This window comes from Erinaceus europaeus, unplaced genomic scaffold (assembly GCF_950295315.1).
Source record: "Erinaceus europaeus unplaced genomic scaffold, mEriEur2.1 scaffold_928, whole genome shotgun sequence".
In the NCBI taxonomy this organism is placed as follows: domain Eukaryota; kingdom Metazoa; phylum Chordata; class Mammalia; order Eulipotyphla; family Erinaceidae; genus Erinaceus; species Erinaceus europaeus.
The window spans coordinates 1-21,619 of record NW_026648081.1 but is presented as its reverse complement, the minus strand read 5'-3'; the positions used below and the strand labels follow the sequence as shown (position 1 = coordinate 21,619).

The 21,619-nt window shown below is 60.7% G+C and overlaps 1 protein-coding gene across 6 annotated transcripts; it reads right to left on the bottom strand.

Moving 5' to 3' along the window:
• Positions 1-4,591: 4,591 nt before the first annotated feature.
• On the bottom strand, positions 4,592-18,824 carry TTYH1 (tweety family member 1). Of its 6 annotated transcripts, none has more exons than XM_060184712.1 (14): positions 18,618-18,824; positions 15,317-15,495; positions 14,027-14,138; positions 11,671-11,891; positions 10,419-10,514; positions 8,742-8,814; positions 8,565-8,640; positions 8,233-8,288; positions 7,989-8,081; positions 7,400-7,492; positions 5,394-5,536; positions 5,215-5,263; positions 4,979-5,059; positions 4,592-4,759 (listed from the first exon to the last, which is right to left on the bottom strand). In XM_060184712.1, exons 1-13 carry the CDS (start codon positions 18,741-18,743, stop codon positions 5,021-5,023), a joined length of 1,356 nt encoding a protein of 451 aa, XP_060040695.1. In that variant the 5' UTR covers positions 18,744-18,824; the 3' UTR covers positions 4,592-4,759; positions 4,979-5,020. The 6 variants fall into 6 exon arrangements, 5 of the variants coding, with proteins under 5 accessions (XP_060040695.1, XP_060040693.1, XP_016050475.1 ...); XM_060184713.1 differs by having other exon boundaries at positions 4,756-4,880; XM_060184710.1 differs by lacking the exon at positions 5,215-5,263 and having other exon boundaries at positions 4,592-4,880.
• Positions 18,825-21,619: the final 2,795 nt, after the last annotated feature.

The window sequence follows — 21,619 nt, the reverse complement described above, 5'->3', positions numbered from 1 at the left end:
GAGAGAAGAGAGAGAGAGGAGAGAGGGAGAGAAGAGAGAGGGAGCGAGAGAGAGAGAGGAGAGAGGGAGCAAGAGAGAGAGGAGAGAGGGAGCAAGAGAGAGAGGAGAGAGGGAGCAAGAGAGAGAGGAGAGAGGGAGCAAGAGAGAGAGAGAGGGAGAGAAGAGAGAGAGAGAGAGAGGAGAGAGGGAGCAAGAGAGAGAGAGGAGAGAGGGAGAGAAGAGAGAGAGAGGAGAGAGAGAGGGAGAGAGAGGAGAGAGGGAGCGAGAGAGAGAGAGGAGAGAGGGAGCAAGAGAGAGAGGAGAGAGGGAGCAAGAGAGAGAGGAGAGAGGGAGCGAGAGAGAGAGGAGAGAGGGAGCGAGAGAGAGAGAGAGGAGAGAGGGAGCAAGAGAGAGAGAGGAGAGAGGGAGCGAGAGAGGGGGAGCAAGAGAGAGAGAGGAGAGAGGGAGCAAGAGAGAGAGAGGAGAGAGGGAGCAAGAGAGGAGAGAGGGAGCGAGAGAGAGAGGAGAGAGGGAGCAAGAGAGAGAGAGGAGAGAAGAGAGAGAGGAGAGAGGGAGAGAGGAGAGAGGGAGCGAGAGAGAGGAGAGAGGGAGCAAGAGAGAGAGAGAGGGAGAGGAGAGAGGGAGCAAGAGAGAGAGGAGAGGGAGCGAGAGAGGGAGCAAGAGAGAGAGAGGAGAGAGGGAGCGAGAGAGAGAGGAGAGAGGGAGCGAGAGAGAGAGGAGAGAGGGAGCAAGAGAGAGAGAGGAGAGAGGGAGCAAGAGAGAGAGAGGAGAGAGGGAGCGAGAGAGAGAGGAGAGAGGGAGCGAGAGAGAGAGGAGAGAGGGAGCAAGAGAGAGGAGAGAGGGAGCAAGAGAGAGAGGAGAGAGGGAGCAAGAGAGAGAGGAGAGAGGGAGCGAGAGAGAGAGGAGAGAGGGAGCAAGAGAGAGGAGAGGGAGCAAGAGAGAGAGGAGAGAGGGAGCAAGAGAGGAGGGAGCAAGAGAGAGAGGAGAGAGGGAGCAAGAGAGAGAGGAGAGAGGGAGCGAGAGAGAGAGGAGAGAGGGAGCAAGAGAGAGAGAGGGAGAGAAGAGAGAGAGGAGAGAGGGAGCAAGAGAGAGAGAGGAGAGAGGGAGAGAAGAGAGAGAGGAGAGAGAGAGAGAGAGGGAGAGAAGAGAGAGAGGAGAGAGGGAGCAAGAGAGAGAGGAGAGAGGGAGCAAGAGAGAGAGGAGAGAGGGAGCAAGAGAGAGAGGAGAGAGGGAGCGAGAGAGAGGAGAGAGGGAGCGAGAGAGAGGGGGAGCAAGAGAGAGAGAGGAGAGAGGGAGCAAGAGGGAGAGAGGGAGCAAGAGAGAGAGAGGAGAGAGGGAGCGAGAGAGAGAGGAGAGAGGGAGCAAGAGAGAGAGAGGAGAGAGGGAGAGAAGAGAGAGAGAGGAGAGAGGGAGAGAGGAGAGAGGGAGGGAGAGAGAGGAGAGAGGGAGCGAGAGAGAGAGGAGAGAGGGAGCAAGAGAGAGAGAGGGAGAGAAGAGAGAGAGGAGAGAGGGAGCAAGAGAGAGAGGAGAGAGGGAGCGAGAGAGAGAGGAGAGAGGGAGCGAGAGAGAGAGGAGAGAGGGAGCAAGAGAGAGAGAGGAGAGAGGGAGCGAGAGAGAGAGAGGAGAGAGGGAGCGAGAGAGAGAGGAGAGAGGGAGCGAGAGAGAGGAGAGAGGGAGCAAGAGAGAGAGGAGAGAGGGAGCAAGAGAGAGAGAGAGGAGAGAGGGAGCGAGAGAGAGAGGAGAGAGGGAGCAAGAGAGAGGAGAGAGGGAGCGAGAGAGAGAGGAGAGAGGGAGCAAGAGAGAGGAGAGAGGGAGCAAGAGAGAGGAGAGAGGGAGCAAGAGAGAGAGGAGAGAGGGAGCAAGAGAGGAGGGAGCAAGAGAGAGAGGAGAGAGGGAGCAAGAGAGAGGAGAGAGGGAGCAAGAGAGAGGAGAGAGGGAGCAAGAGAGAGAGGAGAGGGAGCAAGAGAGAGGAGAGAGGGAGCGAGAGAGAGGAGAGAGGGAGCAAGAGAGAGAGGAGAGAGGGAGCAAGAGAGGAGAGGGAGAGGGACAGACCACAGCACCAGACCTCCTTTCCGCACAGCGAGGGCGAACCTGCATCCTGCACGCGCCAAAGGAGCTGTTCCGCCCTCCGTCAAACCTCGTGTCTTTTACTGGACGGAAGTAGACATTGAGAGAGAGACCCACACACACTCCGTGAAGGTGGGGGCCAGGGCCTCGAACCCGGGCCCCTGCACACTGTGATGTGTGCATTTAACCGCCCGGCCTTTACGTATGTAAGATTTATTTATTAAGGGCGGCAGGTTGAGAGCACAAGCTTACGGGGCTGAAGGACCCGGGTTCAAGCCCTCTGTCCCCACCTGCAGGGGAGAAGCTTCCCCAGTGGTGAAACGGCCGCAGGCGTCTCTTCCCCCTTCCTGTCTCCCCTTCTCTCGATTCCTCTCTGTCCAATAATGATCCGGCAAAAAGTAAGACAGAAGACAGGTGCGCCTCCTAGGCAGAGGCAAAGCGGAGCCGTGCCGCACGCCTGGTTCCTCTCTGCGTTTGGCGTCTCTGCTTCTCGCCCCCTGGGTGAAGGGGGATGCAGACTGACGGGCCTGGCTTTTTACCAAGGAAACAATCTCCGCTTTTGCAAACAGAAGTTTTGGGCAGGTAGCTTGATGGGTATATGCCAAGAGTCCCAGGTCCCCGCACCACCCTAAGCCAGAGCTGAGCCAATGGAAGTCTGTGACTTAACTTTCAGCGTGGTTATTGATGGCTCTATTTAAACGTAGGATCTCACGACTTGCTTTCTCTTGTCCCAAGTTCCCTTTTTGCCTCCTTTCTTTCTGCAAAAAAAAAGTTATTTTTCAGAGCCATTTGAAGTGCGCAGCGAGGCGGGAGGAGACTCTGGTTCTTCCCACACAGGCGGTCTCCCCACGGCCCCCCCGCAGATGGCCTGGTCGCGGAGCTGCCACATAAGCACAGTTCATCCTCAGGCTACTTCTTGGTGATGTGCAGCCTCTGGGTCGTGGCACGTGGATGATCATACGTCTCACCGTTCCTGGAGCGTCAAGAGTCTTTCTACAGCCCTCAACGTCCTCTGTTCAGGGGCCAGGCGGTGGCACACCTGGTCAAGCGTACACATTACAGTGTGCAAGGACCTAGGTTCAAGCCCCTGATCCCCACCTATGGGGAAAAGCTTCACGAATGGTGAAGCAGGGCTGCAGGTGTCTCTGTCTCTTTCTGCCTTTCTATCTCCCCCTCCCCTGGTGATTTCTGTGCGTCTCTATCCAATAATAAATAAAAAGAAAAACATCTTTAAAAAGAATCCTGTTCATCCCTCTTATCCACCAATCCTGGCCAGCACTAATCTTTTTCAAAGATTAGTTTTGTTAAATAAATAAATGATTATCTTCATAAGAGAAGTGGTGAGACCAGAGCACTGATGGTATAAAGTGGCTCTGGGCACGTAAACCAGTCCAGGCCGGGCCTCTCCGGTGCCACTGCCAGACCCCAGGTCCCCCCGCCTCTCTGTAGCAGTGACTGTCTGGTGACCTATCCTCCGCATTTTATTTTCTGGCCTCGCTGGACTCTCAGCGCTCCCCTGCCTGCTTCCCTCTCTGGTACTCAGTCTGAGGCTCCCACGGCCGTGCCATGTGACTGACTGCAGGGCTCTGAGATCACTCGGTGATCTCGGGACATTTCCTGGACATGAGGCATCCAGATATGTTTTTCTGTTTGTTTTTAATTTATTGATTCCCTTTTGTTGCCCTTGTTGTTTTATTGTTGTAGTATTATTGTTGTTATTGCTGTCACTGTTGTTGGATAGGACAGAGAGATGCGGAAGACGGGAGAGAAAGAGAGACACCTGCAGATCTGTTTCACCGCCTGTGAAGCGACACCCCCCAAGCAGGTGGGGAGCCGGGGGCTCGAACCGGGATCCTTACTCTAGTCATTGTGCTTTGTGTCACCTGCGCTTAACCCGCTGCACTACTGCCCAACTCCCCTCAGATTTTTTTAATTGCCCCCAGGGTTGTTGCTGGGGCTCAACGCATGACAACTCCTCTGTACCTCTCAACCTTCCCCCTTGCCCCCCTTTTTTTAACAGAACAATTGGGGATGGGGAGAGGAATCAGTGCTGCACCACTTGTGAGGCTTCCTCCCTGGAGCTGGGGACCAGGGGCTTGAACCCCCGCCCTCCAGGTGCACCACCTCGCAGGCCTATATGCGGATTCCGGAGCACCACTGTTTCACAAGTTTTTGTTTGATTTCTTGGTCACGTCAGGAAAGAGCAAATTCAGTCCTGTTAGGCTTTTCAGGTGAGAAATGAAAGTCCACAGTTTTCCCCCTTCCTAGTGCTCAGCTTTGATGATGGTACGGAGTACTGAGCCTGCGACCTTGGAGCCTCGGGCAAATCGCTCCCCTTTGCCAGGTGTGAGACCCAGCCCCCAGGGCACTGGAGCGAGCTTCCAGGTGAACTGACTCCTCCTGTGTAGCGCTGAGCCCCAGTGATGCTGATGATAGGACTGGAGGCAAATTACTGTGCAGCTTTGCAGCCTAGGGGCTTGGTGGCCAAGGCGCCAGGAGGGGCAAATAAAGACCCAGCCGGATGTAAAATAAAGTCTTCCCTTTATTTCAAACCCTCCCCACTGTTAGTGCTGCAGCTCAGGTGGGGCAACGAGCCTCCAGAGCGGGGCAAGACAGCCCTGTGCCCACAGGGTGGCAGGCAGCTCCCTCCTGGGACTGAGGGGCCATTGCACCTGGCTCCTAGGCCCAGGACCTGTGGAGAGCAGGACCTGGTGGCAATCCGCTGGGCCCTGGGGGCCGTGGCCACGGGCACCGTTAGGGGGGAGCCCAGCAGGCTGGTTAGTGGGGTCTTCTCCGGCAGCCGGGGGGGGGGCCTGCAGAGACACGCAAAAGGCCCGTGCAGACTGAGGGCCCTGGGTGCCAGGCTTGGGGGAGGGGCAGGCCAGGGCACAGGGTCTCCCTAGAGGCTCACGGAAGAGCAGGGGCAGGCTCCAGTCTGGCACGGAGGAGGGGCTCAGATAGATGACTGCCACTGCACGAAACGCTTGGATTCCTGTGGGTTCACCGGCGGGAGGGTGAGGGCTGAGGGCGCTGGCTTTGTGCGGTACACTCAGCAACTCCTCCCCCAGATGCAGGGGTCCCCCAGCCTCTCCTCCCTCACACCCAGGGGTCCCCCGCCCCTCCGCCTCACACCCAGGGGTCTGGTACCTGAGGGTTGAAAGGATCATCGTCATCATCTGTGTCATCATAGTCGTCACTGGGGTGCGATGGGGGGCAGAGAAGCAGGACGAGGGACCCATCAGGAGCCTGCCCCCCCATGGGGCCCTGGGGGTCCTCCCGCCCCTGTCCCCAGGGCCCCGTGGTGCCCCCTCCTGCCCCCTCCTGACCTGGGCGGGAAGAGGGCCCAGGCTCGGGGCAGGCTGCAGAGGGCAGCGGCCAGGGCGCTGGCCGACAGGAGAGAGAAGAGCAGCAGGAAGAGCAGGCCCTCCAGGGCGTCCTCACACAAGCCCCGCAGGGCGGCACCATAGTCCTGGGCGGAGCGGTGGACAGGGGTCAGGGGTCAGCGCCCACTTGGAAAGCCCCCACTCTGGGGCCCCCTCTCTGGCACAGCGCCCCAGCCAGCCCTGCCTGGTTCGGGGCTCCCTCCCGGGGCTGAGGGGCCACTGAACCTGGTTCCTGGGCCCCACACCTGCGGAGAGCACCCCTGGGCTCCACCCCGCAGCACCCTCACAGCTGTGCAGCCCCCACACGTCACATATCCTGTGAAGTCCCTGGCCTGAAGCTGCTGCGGGAGCTTGGGCTGTCTCGGGGGGGGGTGTTCTCCGAAGGGTAGGGGGTGTCTGCTGACTGCCCCAAGGACTGGCCAGGACCCCGGCCCCACTGGTTACCTCAGAGTGAGATGGCAGACTCGGGGACACACAGATCCTATGAGGTGGGGGCAGCGTGGCCTGTGCCAGGGGTGGGACACGGCCTCGGCGGGCACTGGGCCGGGACTTCTGTCCCCGCTCAGGCCAGGGCTCAGGGAAGGTCCTGATGGTGTGATCAGATTACTGTCTAAAAGGCGGGTGGCTGCTGGGGAGGACAGATGGGGCAGGCTGGAGATTGTGGGGGAGGAGGCCAGAAGGCCGAGGCGCAGGGTGGTGGATCAGTGAGTGCCCTGAAGCTCAGGGTGAGGTGTGCTGCCTGTTAATGGCCACCCCTCAGGCCTTGCTGGGAGTCACAGCCGGGAGAGCAGGGCTGGGTGGGCGAGTGGACCCCCCCTGCTACCTTCTCTCTGACGTCCCATCCTGACTGAATGGGGTGGGGGCAGGGCCTGGCAGGACACTGAGACTCCGGTCACTGGGTGGCTCCATGCTGAGTGGACACTCTGATCCCTGCTCCACCCACAGAGGTCTCAGCAGCCCCCAGCCCAGCACCCTGGACCACACTGGTCCAGGACAGTGTGAGCGTCTGTTCCAGAAGCTTCGGGAGTCGTGGCAGGGAGCTTGCATGTGAGTGAGCTCAGCTCGGCCTGCAGGACGTGGGGGATGCCCTCGGGCATGGGACCCACAAACGCTGGCCACCTAGATGAGTTTAGCTCAGATACCCCAGGAGAGCAGAGGAGAGGAGAGGCCTGTTGGGGGCACAGACCAGACGGGACGATCCCATGTCCTGGGGACACAGGGCCAGGATGGGGGCTCAGGAGGGGTCCCCGTCTCCTGTGGGCAGAGTGCGACCACCCCTACAACGGCAGCTGCCACCTGGGAGACCCGGCAAGGCAGGGAGGGCCACGCCCGGGTGGATGGGGAGTCCTCTCAGGAGTGGACGCCAGGGGTGTGGGCACCGGGAGTGTCCCCTGGAGCCCTGCCCACTGCACCTGTGACAACACACACCACACAAGGCCCGCCCGGCACCCAGTCACGTCAGTGAGGAAACTGAGGCACACAGCAGAGATGGGCGTGCCTGAGGTCAGAGGCCAGAACCAGAGTCCAGGCAGCCCTGCTCCCAACTCAATGGGCTGCACAACCTGGGAAGGGGAGCAGGGGAGGGGGCCAAAGAGGGGCTGGTAGAGTGAACACATCACCATACTCAATGGCGAGGGTTCAAGTCCCTGGGCCCCATCTGCAATGGGGAAGCTTTACAAACGGTGGAGCAGGGCTGCCTCTCTCTCTCTCTCTCTACCTCTTAATTTCTCTCTGTCCTATCAAATAAATACATAAAAAGTGAAAGAAAAAAAAAAGGAAGGAGAGGGAAGGGTGGAGGGCTGAGGGTGGGGAGAAGGAAAGAGGTCACGGGGATAGCCAGGTGACTGGAGCACAGCTACCTGAGGGACACAGGTAAGGGGCTGGGGGGGCAGCAGGGGTCCCACGGGGCCTGAGGGAGAGGAGTTTGGGAGAGCCGGTGGGGTTGTCACCTTGTGCAGGCTGCGACAGTGCAGCAGCGCCACCAGCTGGTGGAAGTCCCCTTCGGTCGCGTTCAGCGTCTCCTCCAAGGACAGTAGAGGCTCCTGCGGTGGGCGGGGCACGTTACCTGGCGGGTCCGCCCTCTGCAGCCACGCCCTCACCTGCATACTCCGCCCTAGAGCCCAGGGCCGCCCACCTGCGAAAGGCCCAGCCCACACCTGTGCACCCGCCCCATCCAGACCTGCAGGCCCCGCCCCGCACCCAGGACCACCCACCTGCTCTGCAGGCCCCGCCCACAGGGGCAAACCCCGCCCCGTCCCGCCCACACCTGCTGCCTCCACCCCGTTCACAGGGGCAGATCCCTTCCCCACCCACACCTGCTACCCCCACCCCGCGCCCAAGGCGGCACACCTGCTCTGCAGGCCCCGCGCACAGGGGCAAACCCCGCCCCGCCCACACCTGCTGTCCCCACCCCGCCCACAGGGGCAGACCCCCTCCCCACCCACACCTGCTACCCCCACCCCGCGACCAAGGCCGCACACCTGCTCTGTAGGCCCCGCCCACACCTGCTGCCCCAGCCCGGTGCCCAGAGCCGCCCACCTGTGCAGCCGGGAACTGGGGCACCGCTTCCCGCTCCAGGCCCTGAAGATTCGAGTGGGCCCCAGCCAGAGCTCGCTGGGACACAGTCAGCCTCTGCGGACACAAGCAGCGAGGAGGACCCGCGGTCCCGCCCCGAACCCTGAACCCCAAACACACACACACACACACACACACACACACACACACACACACACACACACACACGGCAGCCCAGTTCCCCGGCTCCGCCCGCTGCAGCCCTGACCTGTTGAAAGGGGTTGGAGACCGCCTCGCTGCAGAGAAAGTAATAGCTCAAGATGTCTGGAGGGAGAGAGGGGGCCGTGAGCTGGATCCAGGCAGGATGGGGGGTGGGGAGTGGGGCGTGTGTGTGTGGGGGGGGGAGTGGACGACACCTGCTCTGCCCCCTTGTTCTTATGCTCCAGCTACAGCCCTGCTTTGGCCAGTCTCCCCTGGGGGCCACTGAGACCCACCCCTGGCCAGACACCTGGGGGGCCCCTGCCCTGGGCCAGTCAGTCCCCAGGGGGGACGCAGGGACCCCACCTCAGGCTGCAGGGTTGGCACCACCCATAGGGTCACCTGAGCTGAGCCCCGTCTCCTCCTGGGTCACGTTCAGTAGGTAGGTGTCCGGGCTGGAGCAGAAGTCACTGAGGCCCTGAGCACGGCAGAGAGATGGGGCTCAGGCCAGAAGCTGCTGTCCCCATCATGCCCTCTGGCCCAGGGTGGGGACCCCCCCACACACACACACACACTCACCACAGCGGTCGCTGCCTCCAGGCCCATGGAGCCCCAGCTCAGGACAAGCACCAGGAGAATCATGGTCGTCATCCTGTAGGTTAGGGTTACGGTTAGGCGTCTGATGCCACTCATCCTCCCCTACCCCAAAGCCATCACAGCCCACTTCCTGGAGCCTGGTGACCCTCAGTAGGGGCAGGCTGGCAGGAGTAGTGGTCACTAACTGCTGGTCACAGTGAACCCCTGGCCCCTGAGCACCCCCCACCCGTTCACCATGGCTGGCAGCCCCCTGTGGGTCTCCCAGGAGCACAGCAGGGGACTGGGCTCAGCCCTGGAGGGTGGCAGCAAACACAGGGCCAGCAGGGCCTGGCTTCCAGCCCCAGACCGGGGGGCTTCTGACCCTGGGAATTGGGGCGTGTGCAGAGGGGCTTGCAGGCTCCCGAGCCTCCATCGAAGGGCTCCTCCAGACAGGACAGGCTGCCCTGGGCCCACCGTGAGCATCCTTCTCCCTGCACTGCGGCCTGTCTCATGGTGGCACGAGGAGCCCAGGGGTGAGGGCAAGTGCGGGTGTGTGCAGGAGCCACTCATTGCCGGGCCCAGGAGCCCGGGTGGCCTGCTACTGACCCTCATCCAGAGCTGGCTTCGCGGGGTCATTGTGGCGACCACAAGAGTCAGCCCTGGCCCTGGGGAGATGGCAGCGATCGCCCTGACCCTCAGTGGTTTGTTTTTCTCAACTTTTTTTTTAAATATTTATTTATTCTCTTTTGTTGCCCTTGTTGTTTTCTTTATTGTTGTAGTTGTAGTTGTTATTGTTGTTGTCCTTGTTGGACAGGACAGAGAGAAATGGAGAGAGGAGGAGAAGACGGAGGGGGAGAGAAAGACAGACACCTGCAGACCTGCTTCACCGCTTGTGAAGCGACTCCCCTGCAGGTGGGGAGCCAGGGGCTCGAACCGGGATCCTTATGCTGGTCCTTGCGCTTTGCGCCACCTGCGCTTAACCCGCTGTGTTACCACCTGACTCCCAACAGTTTTTTTTTCTTTTAAAGAAACAGAAATTGAGTGGTCTGGGAGGTGGCACAGTGGTAAAGCATTGGATTCTCAAGCTTGAGGTCCCGAGTTCAATCCCTGGCAGCACATGTACCAGAGTGATGTCTGATTCTTTCTCTCTCCTTCTATCTTTCTCATTAATAAATAAATAAAATCTTTAAAAAAAGAAAAAAGAAACAAAAATTGAGAGGGGTGGGGGAGATAGAGGAGAGAGAGACCACCTGCGGCACTGTCTCACCACTTGTGCTTCCCCTGCTGATGGGGATCGAGGCTTGAACCCAGGTCCTTGCATACTGTAATGTGGGGGCTCAACCAGGTGTGCCACCACCTGGCCCCTCTAATATATATTTATTTTAGATAGAGACAGAATCTGAGAGGGGTGAGGGAGATAGAGGGAGAAAGAAAGACACCTGCAGCCCTGCTTCACCACTTATGAAGCTTCCCTGCTGCAGGTGGGGACTGGGGACTCGAACCCAGATCCTTGCACACCATAATGTGTGCACTCAGCCAGGTGCACCACCAACCAACCTCTATTTTTCTTGACTTTTTGAAGTTCTCTGTGAGGTGGTGGTCCCGGGTCCAGGTCTCCGCTCTCAGGGACTGCTTTCTTAGAGAGCCCCCACCCAGGGGAACCCCGGTGGCCCCACTTACAAGACGACCAGCCACTTGCTCTGGCGGGCCAGGCCCAGGAGGGTGAAAAGGCTGACGAGAAGCTCCAGCAGCAGCAGCAGCACGTAGGCCAGCCACCTGCCCGGGGACACGGGACACCTGCGTGAGCCCGTCCAGCCCCAGCGCCCCCGTGCCCAGGAGCTCTCAAGGGGCTCGTCCTCAGTGGCCCAACTCCCAGGCCTGGCTCCCTGTGGGCCATGCTGACTAAGTGCAGTGCTGTCAGCTGGAGCCTCTGCTCTCAGGCCTGCTCAGCCACTCAGTCAGGGCTGCAGCCTGGAGACCAGGGCATGGTGCAGGGCGCAGGGTGCAAATAGGGCACAGGGTACAGGGCATACGGTGCAGGGCACAGAGTGCAAGGCTTAAGGCGCAGGGTTTAGAGTACAGGGCACAGGGTGCAGGGCTCAGGGCACAGGGTGCAGGGCACAGGGCCCTAGTAACTGCTCAGGCCACATGCCTCAGGATCTGCTCCTTGAGCTATGCAGAGAGGGTGCCAGGCCCGCAAGGACAGCCCCCACCCCACCTTAGCCCTAGCAGCCTCTGTTACCCTCTCCTCTACAGGGAAAGAGAAGTTGGGTGTCTGTTCCATTCACCAGCTCCAGTGCCCCTGTGAGCCCCTCCACTGAGCTCTCTCCTGGGGACCCCAATTTCCTTCCCTCCACAGAGGGCTCCTGGGAGCTGGACACTCTGGACAGGGCATCCAGAAGGTCACTCTTGGGGATAGGCTAGCCCCCAACTAGTCAGGGCCTCCAAGTAGCGACTGAAGTTCAGCTTGGGGGGCCCCTGGGCTCGGCCGTGATGCACCCCAGGACGCAGGCCTGCCATGGGCTCCCCTCTATCCCATTTCAGACAGGACATACTGAGGTGCAGAGCTGAGGGGCTGGGCTCTGGCTGTCAGCTCCTGGCTTTAACCACTGAGCATGCCGACCCTCTGAGGTACACTCATGGGTCAGGCGGGGCTGGCAAGTGCAGGGTGAAAATTGGAGGGAGTGGACGGGTGACTGGGCAGTGCAGGGCCCAGGGACAGACACTTGGGGGTGAGGTGGCCGGAGTCACGTGGCCCCTGTCCCCCACCGGCTTCAGCCTGCCTCTGTTGACACCTGGAGTGGACACCGCTTTGCTGGGGAGAGTCCTGCTCCCAGGAGGTTGAGCTGCACCCAGCAGCAACAGTGAGACAGCTGGTCAGATGTCCCCCATGAGGCCCCCGCTGGCCAGGGCCCAGGGAGCAGGCACGCACCTATACTCCTCCACGAAGGACACATCCTCGGCCACTTGCAGGAGGCTCAGGGGCACCCCCCGCCAGAAGGCCAGTCCAGGCAGCTGCTGCACCACTGCCTCCACTTGCCGCCGGGCCCCCCGGGCCGCTGCCACCAGGTCGGTGTGCTGTGTCAGCACCTCCTCCAGGGAGGTCAGCTCTGTCCTCACGGCCTCGCCCAGCCTCTCCACCAGGCCCAGCACCTGTGTGTGCGTCGTGGGGTCAGAGCAGGGTCCAGGGGCCCCGGGCCGGGCAGGCTCGGGGGGTGGCGGGGTCATGGGGCACCCATACCTGGGGCTCCATAGATTCAAGGGGGTTGTGGGCTGCAGATGACAGTGAGTCCCAGAGTGGGACTGTCTGCAGCCTGGGTCTGCCTCAGACCTGCCCTGCTGTGGCCAGGGAGGCCAAGCAGCTGGACAGCAGGACTTGGCAGACGAGAGTGAGGCCCTGAGTCTGATCCCCACACTGCACATTCAAGAGTGGTGTCTCTCTTCCTCTCTCTCTCTTTTTCTCTCTCTCTAATTTTTTTTTTTTTTTTACTAGAGCACTGCTCAGCTGTGGCCGATGGTGCAGGTGCCTGAGGAGCTCAGAGCCTCAGACAGGGGAGTCGGCACTGTCACTCCCATCTCCCCAGCTCTGACAAAGAGATATTAAAAGAGCATCCACCCTTCTAAGTCCCATGGTCACTAGACATGCAAACTCAGGTCTCAGAGCCCAGTGGGGTCCTGGGCTGGGTGTCAGCATGGGGTCTCCCCTCTGGGGCCCACTCTCAGCAGTTGAGGGGCGAGTCTGGGTATGTCTCAGGTGTGTGGTGAGTCTGGGTCTGTCTCAGGTGTGTGAGGTGAGCCTGGGTCTGTCACAGGTGTGTGTGTGGTGAGTCTGGGTCTGTCTCAGGTGTGTGGTGAGCCTGGGTCTGTCTCAGGTGTGTGGTGAGTCTGGGTCTGTCTCAGGTGTGTGTGGTGAGCCTGGGTCTGTCTCAGGTGTGTGGTGAGCCTGGGTCTGTCTCAGGTGTGTGTGGTGAGCCTGGGTCTGTCTCAGGTGTGTGGTGAGCCTGGGTCTGTCTCAGGTGTGTGGTGAGTCTGGGTCTGTCTCAGATTGTGTGGTGAGTCTGAGTTTGTCTCAGGTGTGTGGTGAGCCTGAGTATGTCTCAGGTGTGTGGTGAGCCTGGGTCTGTCTCAGGTGTGTGGTGAGTCTGGGTTTGTCTCAGGTGTGTGGTGAGTCTGGGTCTCTGTCTCAGGTGTGTGTGGTGAGCCTGGGTCTGTCTCAGGTGTGTGGTGAGCCTGGGTCTGTCTCAGGTGTGTGGTGAGTCTGGGTCTGTCTCAGGTGTGTGTGGTGAGTCTGGGTCTGTCTCAGGTGTGTGTGTGTGTGTGTGTGTGTGTGTGTGTGTGTGTGTGTGGTGAGTCTGGGTCTCTCTCAGGTGTTTGTGTGTGTGTGTGTGTGTGGTGAGTCTGGGTCTGTTTCAGGTGTGTGGTGAGCCTGGGTCTCAGTCTCAGGTGTGTGGTGAGTCTGGGTCTGTCTTAGGTGTGTGTGGTGAGCCTGGGTCTCTGTCTCAGGTGTGTAGTGAGTCTGGGTCTATCTCAGGTGTGTGGTGAGCCTGGGTCTCTGTCTCAGGTGTGTGGTGAGCCTGGGTCTCTGTCTCAGGTGTGTGGTGAGCCTGGGTCTCTGTCTCTGTCTGAGGTGTGTGGTAAGCCTGGGTCTGTCTCAGGTGTGTGTGTGTGTGTGTGTGTGTGTGTGTGTGTGTGTGTGTGGTGAGTCTGGGTCTCTCTCAAGTGTTTGTGTGTGTGTGTGTGTGTGGTGAGTCTGGGTCTGTTTCAGGTGTGTGGTGAGCCTGGGTCTCAGTCTCAGGTGTGTGGTGAGTCTGGGTCTGTCTTAGGTGTGTGTGGTGAGCCTGGGTCTCTGTCTCAGGTGTGTAGTGAGTCTGGGTCTATCTCAGGTGTGTGGTGAGCCTGGGTCTCTGTCTCAGGTGTGTGGTGAGCCTGGGTCTCTGTCTCAGGTGTGTGGTGAGCCTGGGTCTCTGTCTGAGGTGTGTGGTAAGCCTGGGTCTGTCTCAGGTGTGTGTGTGTGTGTGTGTGTGTGTGTGTGTATGTGTGGTGAGTCTGGGTTTATGTCAGGTGTGTGGTGAGCCTGAGTCTCTGTCTCAGGTGTGTGGTAAGCCTGGGTCTCTGTCTCAGGTGTGTGAGGTGAGTCAGGGTCTGTCTCAGGTGTGTGTGTGTGTGTGTGTGTGTGTGTGTGTGTGTGTGTGTGTGTGGTGTGATGTGTGTTGGGGGAGTTGTGGTGCTGAGGGTGAGCCTGGGTGCTGCCCCTGGCAGGGTGGGCACACACTGCCGCTGCCCCTCACCAGGTGGTCGATGTCGCTGAGCGTGTGGTTTGCGTGCAGGAGGGCGGCGCTGAGCTGAGACACCCCATCACTGGCCTCGCTGTTGCCATAGAAACCGATGCCAATGCCTGCACTGGGAGGAGAGGGAGGAGGAATCAGGACAGATCCCTGACGGAGGGCCAGGGTGTCCCTGCCTCAGCAGCACCCACCCTCTCCCACTGCCACCCCATTGGTCCAGCCCGTGGGAAAGGATGCCAGTGACCAGACCAGCTCCCCCCTCGTTGCCTAGGAAACAAGAATGACGTCATTGTGATGCTAATGGTGGAGGAGTGGCAGTGATGGGGAGGGAACCCCCACATTTAATGGGTGCCTCCCAGTATGGGGAGTGGGGCACCCCCCTTTCCTCTGTCCCTGCACCTGACTCCAGAGGTGGAGTCTGGCCCCTCCCTGCCTCCAGGGAGTACTCAGGCTAGCAGCCCTCCTCCTGGGGACCCCAGCCCACCCCGGACACCCACCGTGGACCAAAGCCAGCTGGAGGGCTGTGAGGGAATGTGCTCCCCCCTCATATACAGGGCTCCATTGTGGGCCCTGAATAGCCCCCAACATCCCCCTCCCAGGCTGGGGTGGAGGAGAGAGGCGGCCCTGGCCTTCCCACCCCTGCCTGGGACACCCAGCCCCCGCAGCCCATTGTTCCCTGCCACAAAGCTCCCCTTGTTTCTGGCCCAGCCCCACCCCCACAGGCTTCGTGCCCTCCTCCATGCACCCCAACTGAGGCTGAGGAGGAAGCCGCCTCTGGATATAGGGCGCCCCCACCTCCAGCCCCAAACACAGGCACTGAGGGAAGTTCCTGGGAGGAGGGGAGTCTGGCCTGCAGACAGCTGGGTTCTGGCCCCGAGGAGGGGTTGCCCCCGGGAGGTGGGGTGGGAGGGGGGAGCTGTGCCCAGGGTCCCCGTGCTATGTGCCTGCTCCCAGCTGCCTTGGTTCCTCTCTCAGTGGGGGAGGCTGCCCTGGTCTGGCCCAGACGTGGGCTGGGCTGGGGAGGCCCCTCAGCTCTGTGTGTGGGGGGTGGTGGTGGTGGTGAAGGGACTGGATTGTAAGTGTCTGTTGGCAGGCAGGGCAGCTCATCAGATGCTGGGGGAGACAGTGAGTGAGTGAGTGAGTGAAGGAGAGGTGTCAGCAGTTAAGAGTGAGGGGCACCTCAGCTGCTCAAATCCATGTCAGGTGTGGAGACTGGAGGTTACACTCAGGGGCCGGTCTCCCTGCTGCAGCCAGTGCCCCCCCAGACCCAGGGCTGCCCCCAGGGGGCATTACCAGCCAACCAGCAGGGCAGCAATGCAGCTCCAGGTGGCGCAGCCGCCCCCGGGCGGGGGGCTCTTGGCCCCGGGAGGCTCTGGGGTCCGGCAGCAGCAGAAGCGGATGAGGTAGACAGCGATGAAGATGAGGCTCAGGCCCAGGCCCAGGCCCGCCAGGGATGCCACCAGCAGCAGGGCCTGGAGGGGGACGGAGCCTCAGGGGTCATCCCACAGGCACAGTTGGAGGGCCTGGGCTCTGAGGGCGGAGGGGCCTGTGGGGACCCGGGGAATCTAGCCCTACTCAGCGCAATGTGGGCCTGTGGGCTTCAGGGCTGGGTCAGGAGACGAGCCCCCAGTGGGTAGGGGCAGGTCTGGGCTCAGCTTCTGCTCTGTGGCCTCTGGTGAGGGTCTTCCAGCTGCACCCCTCTTGCTCCCCTCTCCGCCCCCAAGCCGGCCATGCAGCAGGCATCTCCCAGGAGCTGCTGAGAGGGAGTCCTGGAGCCTGGACGCGTGGGGTCAGGGGCAGCCGGGAGGGCCTGCCTGGTGGGGTGCATGGGGACTGGGGGGTGACCTCAGGCTCCCTCCTCCTCCACCTCCCCATTGCTCTGTCTCCCCTGCTGCTGAGCCAGCCACCCACCCACCCACCCCAGTGTCGGCAGGGAGCCATGGGAGGGCGTGACAGCTCTGTGAGTGTGTGCAGGGCTGGGAGAAGAACAGGACAGTGGAGGCAGAGGTGAGGTGAGGAGGGCGGGCGATCAGAGACAGGCCTGCAGGGTTGGGCCGGAGGGGGCCTGGCAGCACCAGGTCTCAGCAGGGGTGACGGGGACTCTAGGCAGCCCTGTCCTGCCCCTCCACAGGGGCATAGTAGCTCCCAGAGCGGAGCAGCGGCTCCCTGAGCCACACAGCCGGGGGTGGGCGTGGGTGGGGAGCAGGACCTCTGGGCTACTCTGCTGTTTGCCCCAAACCCAGCACCCTGCCCTTGTCATCCTAGTGGAGAGGCCTGTGTGCACATGTGTGTGTGTGTGTGTGTGATGGAAGTGACTTGTGTGGTGTGTGGATTGTGTGCGGGTGTGACTGTGGTGTGGGCAAGCTGTGTGGAGTGTGACATGTGTGGATAAAAGTAAATGCAGGTGTGTGAGTGTGTACACACCCCAGCACTTGTGTGAACGTGTGGGCATGCCTGTGTATGTGGATCTGTGCACGTGAGTGTGTGGGTGTGAGTGCCAGGTTAGATGTAAGTGTGAGTGTGTGTGTCTAGGTGGCTGTTGTGTCCATAGGCATGTGAGTGTGTGTGTATGAGTCCTCGGGGTGTACACAGTGTGAGTGTGTGTCCCCAGACATGAGTGTGTCCCAGCTCTGCCCACAGAGATGTCTCTCTGGGGTGCTGTCCCCTCCCCCCTTGGATGAGGAGTTCAGTGAACTGGAGCTCTCCCTACTAGTGACAGGCCGGCCCTGTGGGTGGCTCTGGGTCACCCTTGGGGAGGTGTGTGGGGACAGGCACTGGTCACCCTTGGGGAGGTGTCTGGGGACAGGCCCTGGTCACCCTGGGCAGGTGTGTGGGTGACAGGCCCTGGTCACCCTGGGCAGGTGTGTGGGGACAGGCCCTGGTCACCCTGGGCAGGTGTGTGGGGACAGGCCCTGGTCACCCTGGGCAGGTGTGTGGGGACAGGCCCTGGTCACCCTGGGCAGGTATGTGGGGACAGGCGCTGGTCACCCTGGGCAGGTGTGTGGGGACAGGCCCTGGTCACCCTGGGCAGGTGTCTGGGGACAGGCGCTGGTCACCCTTGGGCAGGTGTGTGGGGGACAGGCGCTGGTCACCCTTGGGCAGGTGTGTGGGGACAGGCCCTGGTCACCCTGGGCAGATGTGTGGGGACAGGCCCTGGTCACCCTGGGCAGGTGTGTGGGGACAGGCCCTGGTCACCCTGGGCAGGTGTGTGGGGACAGGCCCTGGTCACCCTGGGCAGGTGTGTGGGGACAGGCGCTGGTCACCCTGGGCAGGTGTGTGGGGACAGGCCCTGGTCACCCTGGGCAGGTGTCTGGGGACAGGCGCTGGTCACCCTTGGGCAGGTGTGTGGGGGACAGGCGCTGGTCACCCTTGGGCAGGTGTGTGGGGACAGGCCCTGGTCACCCTGGGCAGATGTGTGGGGACAGGCCCTGGTCACCCTGGGCAGGTGTGTGGGGACAGGCCCTGGTCACCCTGGGCAGGTGTGTGGGGACAGGCCCTGGTCACCCTGGGCAGGTGTGTGGGGACAGGCGCTGGTCACCCTGGGCAGGTGTGTGGGCACAGGCCCTGGTCACCCTGGGCAGGTGTGTGGGCACAGGCCCTGGTCACCCTGGGCAGGTGTGTGGGGACAGGCAGGCCTGGGTCACTCTTTAGCAAGTGTCAGGTGATGGGCCCTGGGTCGCACAAGGGGAGCTGTGGACAGGACAGCCTTGGGTCACCCGGGGGAGGTGCGGGGGCCTGGCCTGTGCAGGGCGTGTGGGTGGCGGGGAGGCAGTGGTGTGTTAGCGAGGTGGGTGCTTCCACAGTGGGAGCTGGCTGAACCGTGACCCACATAGCTCCGCACAGTCCCTTCTGGCCTGCGAGGTGTCCCCGCCTCCTCAGTGCCCCCTGTCCCCAGGGGCTGCAGCTCAGACTTGGGTCAGACCCCCGCTCACCCCCCACTACCTCCTCAGTGGCCTCTCTGCTCCTAATCTCCAAGTCCAGCGCCCGGTAAACTGGGTCAGGGGAGCTGTCTCTGGCAGAGCTGACCCAGGCCGGCCCCCTCGTGGGAACAGGGATCTGTGAGGTCCCTCCACCCGCCTCCACCCTTCAGACCCGTTTCTGCAGCCTTTGCACCCTAAACCTCCCCTCCTCCGTGTCCGGAGCCCCTTCTGTCCTGGGACGGGCTCAAGCCTCCCAGGCAACACGGTGGTCGTGTCCCCCCATCCTGAAATTGGGGTGCCCTTTCCCATTTCATGCCTCAGACCCAATCCAGGGCCCGCTCCCCCTGCTTCTCTCCACCAGCACCTCGCCCCCCTCCCAGGCCCCCTGAAACGGAGACGTTTCCACCAGGCAGGCCCCCAGCGCACCCCACCCCCGCCCTGTGAGTCCAGGGGTCCCCGTTAGGACAGGAGGCTGGACCTCCCCCCGGCTGACCCCGGAGGCCGGCCGGCTTCCCCCGCAGCCCCCGGGGACCCCGAGATCCAAGGCGCTTCGCCCCCTCCCTTATCTGCAACTCCGGGGTCCAGGCCCTCAGCGCAGGAGCTGGGGTCCCCCTCGCCGCTCCCTGCAGGTGAGCGAGCCCCTCGCTCGTCTGCCCGATAGCCCCTCCCCGCACCTGCTGGTAGCTCTGCTCGCGCGGCGCGAAGTCGCTGGGCACCGGGCGGAGCTGGAAGTCGGCGCGGGGCAGCTGGTGGAGGAGATGCACCCAGGCCGAGGGCCGGTAGCCCGGGGGCGTCCCCATGGCCCGGCGGGCGGCGGGAGCCGGGCTGCGAGCGAGCGGGGCGCGGGCTGAGCGGGGTCTGGCTGGGCTGGGAGCAGGGGGAGGGGGAGGCGGGGGGCGGAGATTGGGGGGAGGGCCGGGCCGGTGCTGCCCCTGGCGGCGGCGGGGGGGCACTGCGCGCCCGAGTCTGGCGGGTGGGGGGGCGCCCCGCCCTCTCCTGGAGGGTCTCACCTGCCGGGCAGGTGCGCTGCTGGGGGCTGGCGCTGGAGCGGAGCGGTCAGGGAGGTGCTGGGAGGTGCTCGTCCGGCGAGGGGCACCGGAGGCCCGTGGCACCGGGCAGCTCCCCCACCTGCGCAGAGCCCGCTCTAGCCTTCCGGGAGAAGGAGACTCAGGTCGCAGCCGGGAGAAGGAGACTCAGGTCGCAGCCTGTGAGACCCTCCCCGCTGAGCAGGCCGCTGGGGACTCGCACCCACACACCTGGCGGAGCTCTGCTGCAGCCCCTCCCAGCCCGAAGAGGAAGCCTGGACTCCCGATCCCCCCCCCCCCACACACACACCTACCGCACACGCACACCTGCGTGCGGGCCTCTGCGCCAGCCCCTCCCTCCCTCCGGCCTGGAGAGGAAGCCTGGGCCCCCCAACCGGGCTAGGCCAGTCTCCTGAAGGACACCCCCTGCTGTTGGGACGATGCAGAGCCTTGAAATGCAGTAGCATCTTGCTGTCCCTGTCAGTCACTCCACAAAGCGACTTTCCTGGGTGGGCCCCCATGCTGACCCCATGCCACTCTGATGCCACCTCCCCCAGGCAGGCCCCCTGGGAGCTAGAACTAAGGATCCTAGGAGTCTAGGATCCTTAGTTCTAGATCCAGGGATACCCCCCACTCCCCTGTAGCAGGGCTCCATTTCACCACCACCAGGCTGTCCCCTGGGGTGGAAGGTGAGGTGGCGGGAGGAACAGAGGAGGTAGTGCAGCACCTAACTCATCCCAGAATCTTGCTGCAGACTGATCAGAAAGGGCTAGGCGGCAGCTGTCTGTCTGTCTGTCTCATGCAGGGTTGGGGGGAGAGCAAGATGATGGTGGTGCCTTGGGGCTCATGGTGGTCATGGAGATGATGGTGATGAGACATGGTATTGATGGTGGTGATGATGGTGGTGGTGGTGATGACTAGATTGGGCACTTCGAGCACCAGTATGGTCACAAACAGGTGGTGGTGGTGATGGTGGTGGTGATGGTGTTGATGATGCTGGTGATAAAGATAAAGATGATGATGGTCATGGTAAAGATGATGGTTGTGGTGATGGGATGATGGTGGTGGTGATGGTGATGATGATGGTGATGAGATGGTGGTGGTGGTGATGGTGTTGATGATGCTGGTGATAAAGATAAAGATGATGATGGTCATGGTAAAGATAATGGTTGTGGTGATGGGATGATGGTGGTGGTGATGCTGATCATGGTGGTGATGGGATGATGGTGGTGGTGATGGTGATGATGATGGTGATGAGATGGTGGTGGTGATGGTGTTGATGATGCTGATGATAAAGATAAAGATGATGATGGTCATGGTAAAGATAATGGTTGTGGTGATGGGATGATGGTGGTGGTGATGCTGATCATGGTGGTGATGGGATGATGGTGGTGGTGATGGTGATGATGATGGTGATGAGATGGTGGTGGTGGTGATGGTGTTGATGATGCTGGTGATAAAGATAAAGATGATGATGGTCATGGTAAAGATAATGGTTGTGGTGATGGGATGATGGTGGTGGTGATGCTGATCATGGTGGTGATGGGATGATGGTGGTGGTGATGGTGATGATGATGGTGATGAGATGGTGGTGGTGATGGTGTTGATGATGCTGATGATAAAGATAAAGATGATGATGGTCATGGTAAAGATAATGGTTGTGGTGATGGGATGATGGTGGTGGTGATGCTGATCATGGTGGTGATGGGATGATGGTGGTGGTGATGGTGATGATGATGGTGATGAGATGATGGTGGTGGTGATGGTGGTGATGATGCTGGTGATAAAGATAAAGATGATGATGGTCGTGGTAATGCTAAAGATGATGGTTGTGGTGATGGGATGATGGTGGTGGTGATGGTGATGATGATGGTGATGGGATGATAGTGATAAAGATAAAGATGATTGCCATGATGGTGGTGGTAGTGATGGGATGATGGTGGTGATGGGATGATGGTGGTGATGGGATGATGGTGGTGATGGAATGATGACAGTGGTGGTGATGCTAAAGATGGTGATGGTGGTGGTGATGGTGATGATGGTAATGGTGATGGTGGTGATGATGCTGGTGATAAAGATAAAGATGATTGCGGTGATGGTGGTGGTGATGGTGATGATGGTGGTGATGGGACGATGACAGTAGTGGTGATGCTAAAGATGGTGATGATGGTGGTGATGGTGATGATGGTGATGGTGATGATGGGATGATGACAGTGGTGATGCTAAAGATGGTGATGGTGGTGGTGATGATGGTGGTGATGGTGATGATGGTGATGGGATGATGACAGTGGTGATGATGCTAAAGATGGTGGTGGTGGTGATGGCGATGCTGGTGGTGATGCTGGTGATAAAGATAAATATGATGATGGTGGTGGTGATGGTGGTGGTGATGGTGATGGTGATGGTGGTGGTGATGGTGATGGTGGTGGTGATGGTGGTGGTGGTGGTGGTGATGCTGGTGATAAAGACAAAGATGGTGATGGTGGTGGTGGTGATGGTGGTGGTGGTGGTGGTGATGCTGGTGATAAAGATAAAGATGATGATGGTGGTGGTGATGACTGTGGAAAGGGCTGGTAGGCTCTCTGCCTCCACCCTTATATATATGCCCCATGCATATTCACGCTGTATAAGTATGTGCACACTTGTCAGCA

What these genes read in the sequence shown, in the direction of transcription:
- TTYH1 (XM_060184710.1), bottom strand. Translation starts at nt 18,743, where the DNA reads ATGGGGACGCCCCCGGGCTACCGGCCCTCGGCCTGGGTGCATCTCCTC. An exon ending in TCAGCGACATCGACCACCTG is followed by an intron (nt 11,892 to 14,026) that starts GTGAGGGGCAGC and finishes ACGCACACACAG; the next exon opens with GTGCTGGGCCTGGTGGAGAG. An exon ending in TCCTTCGTGGAGGAGTATAG is followed by an intron (nt 10,515 to 11,670) that starts GTGCGTGCCTGC and finishes GTCCCCGGGCAG; the next exon opens with GTGGCTGGCCTACGTGCTGC.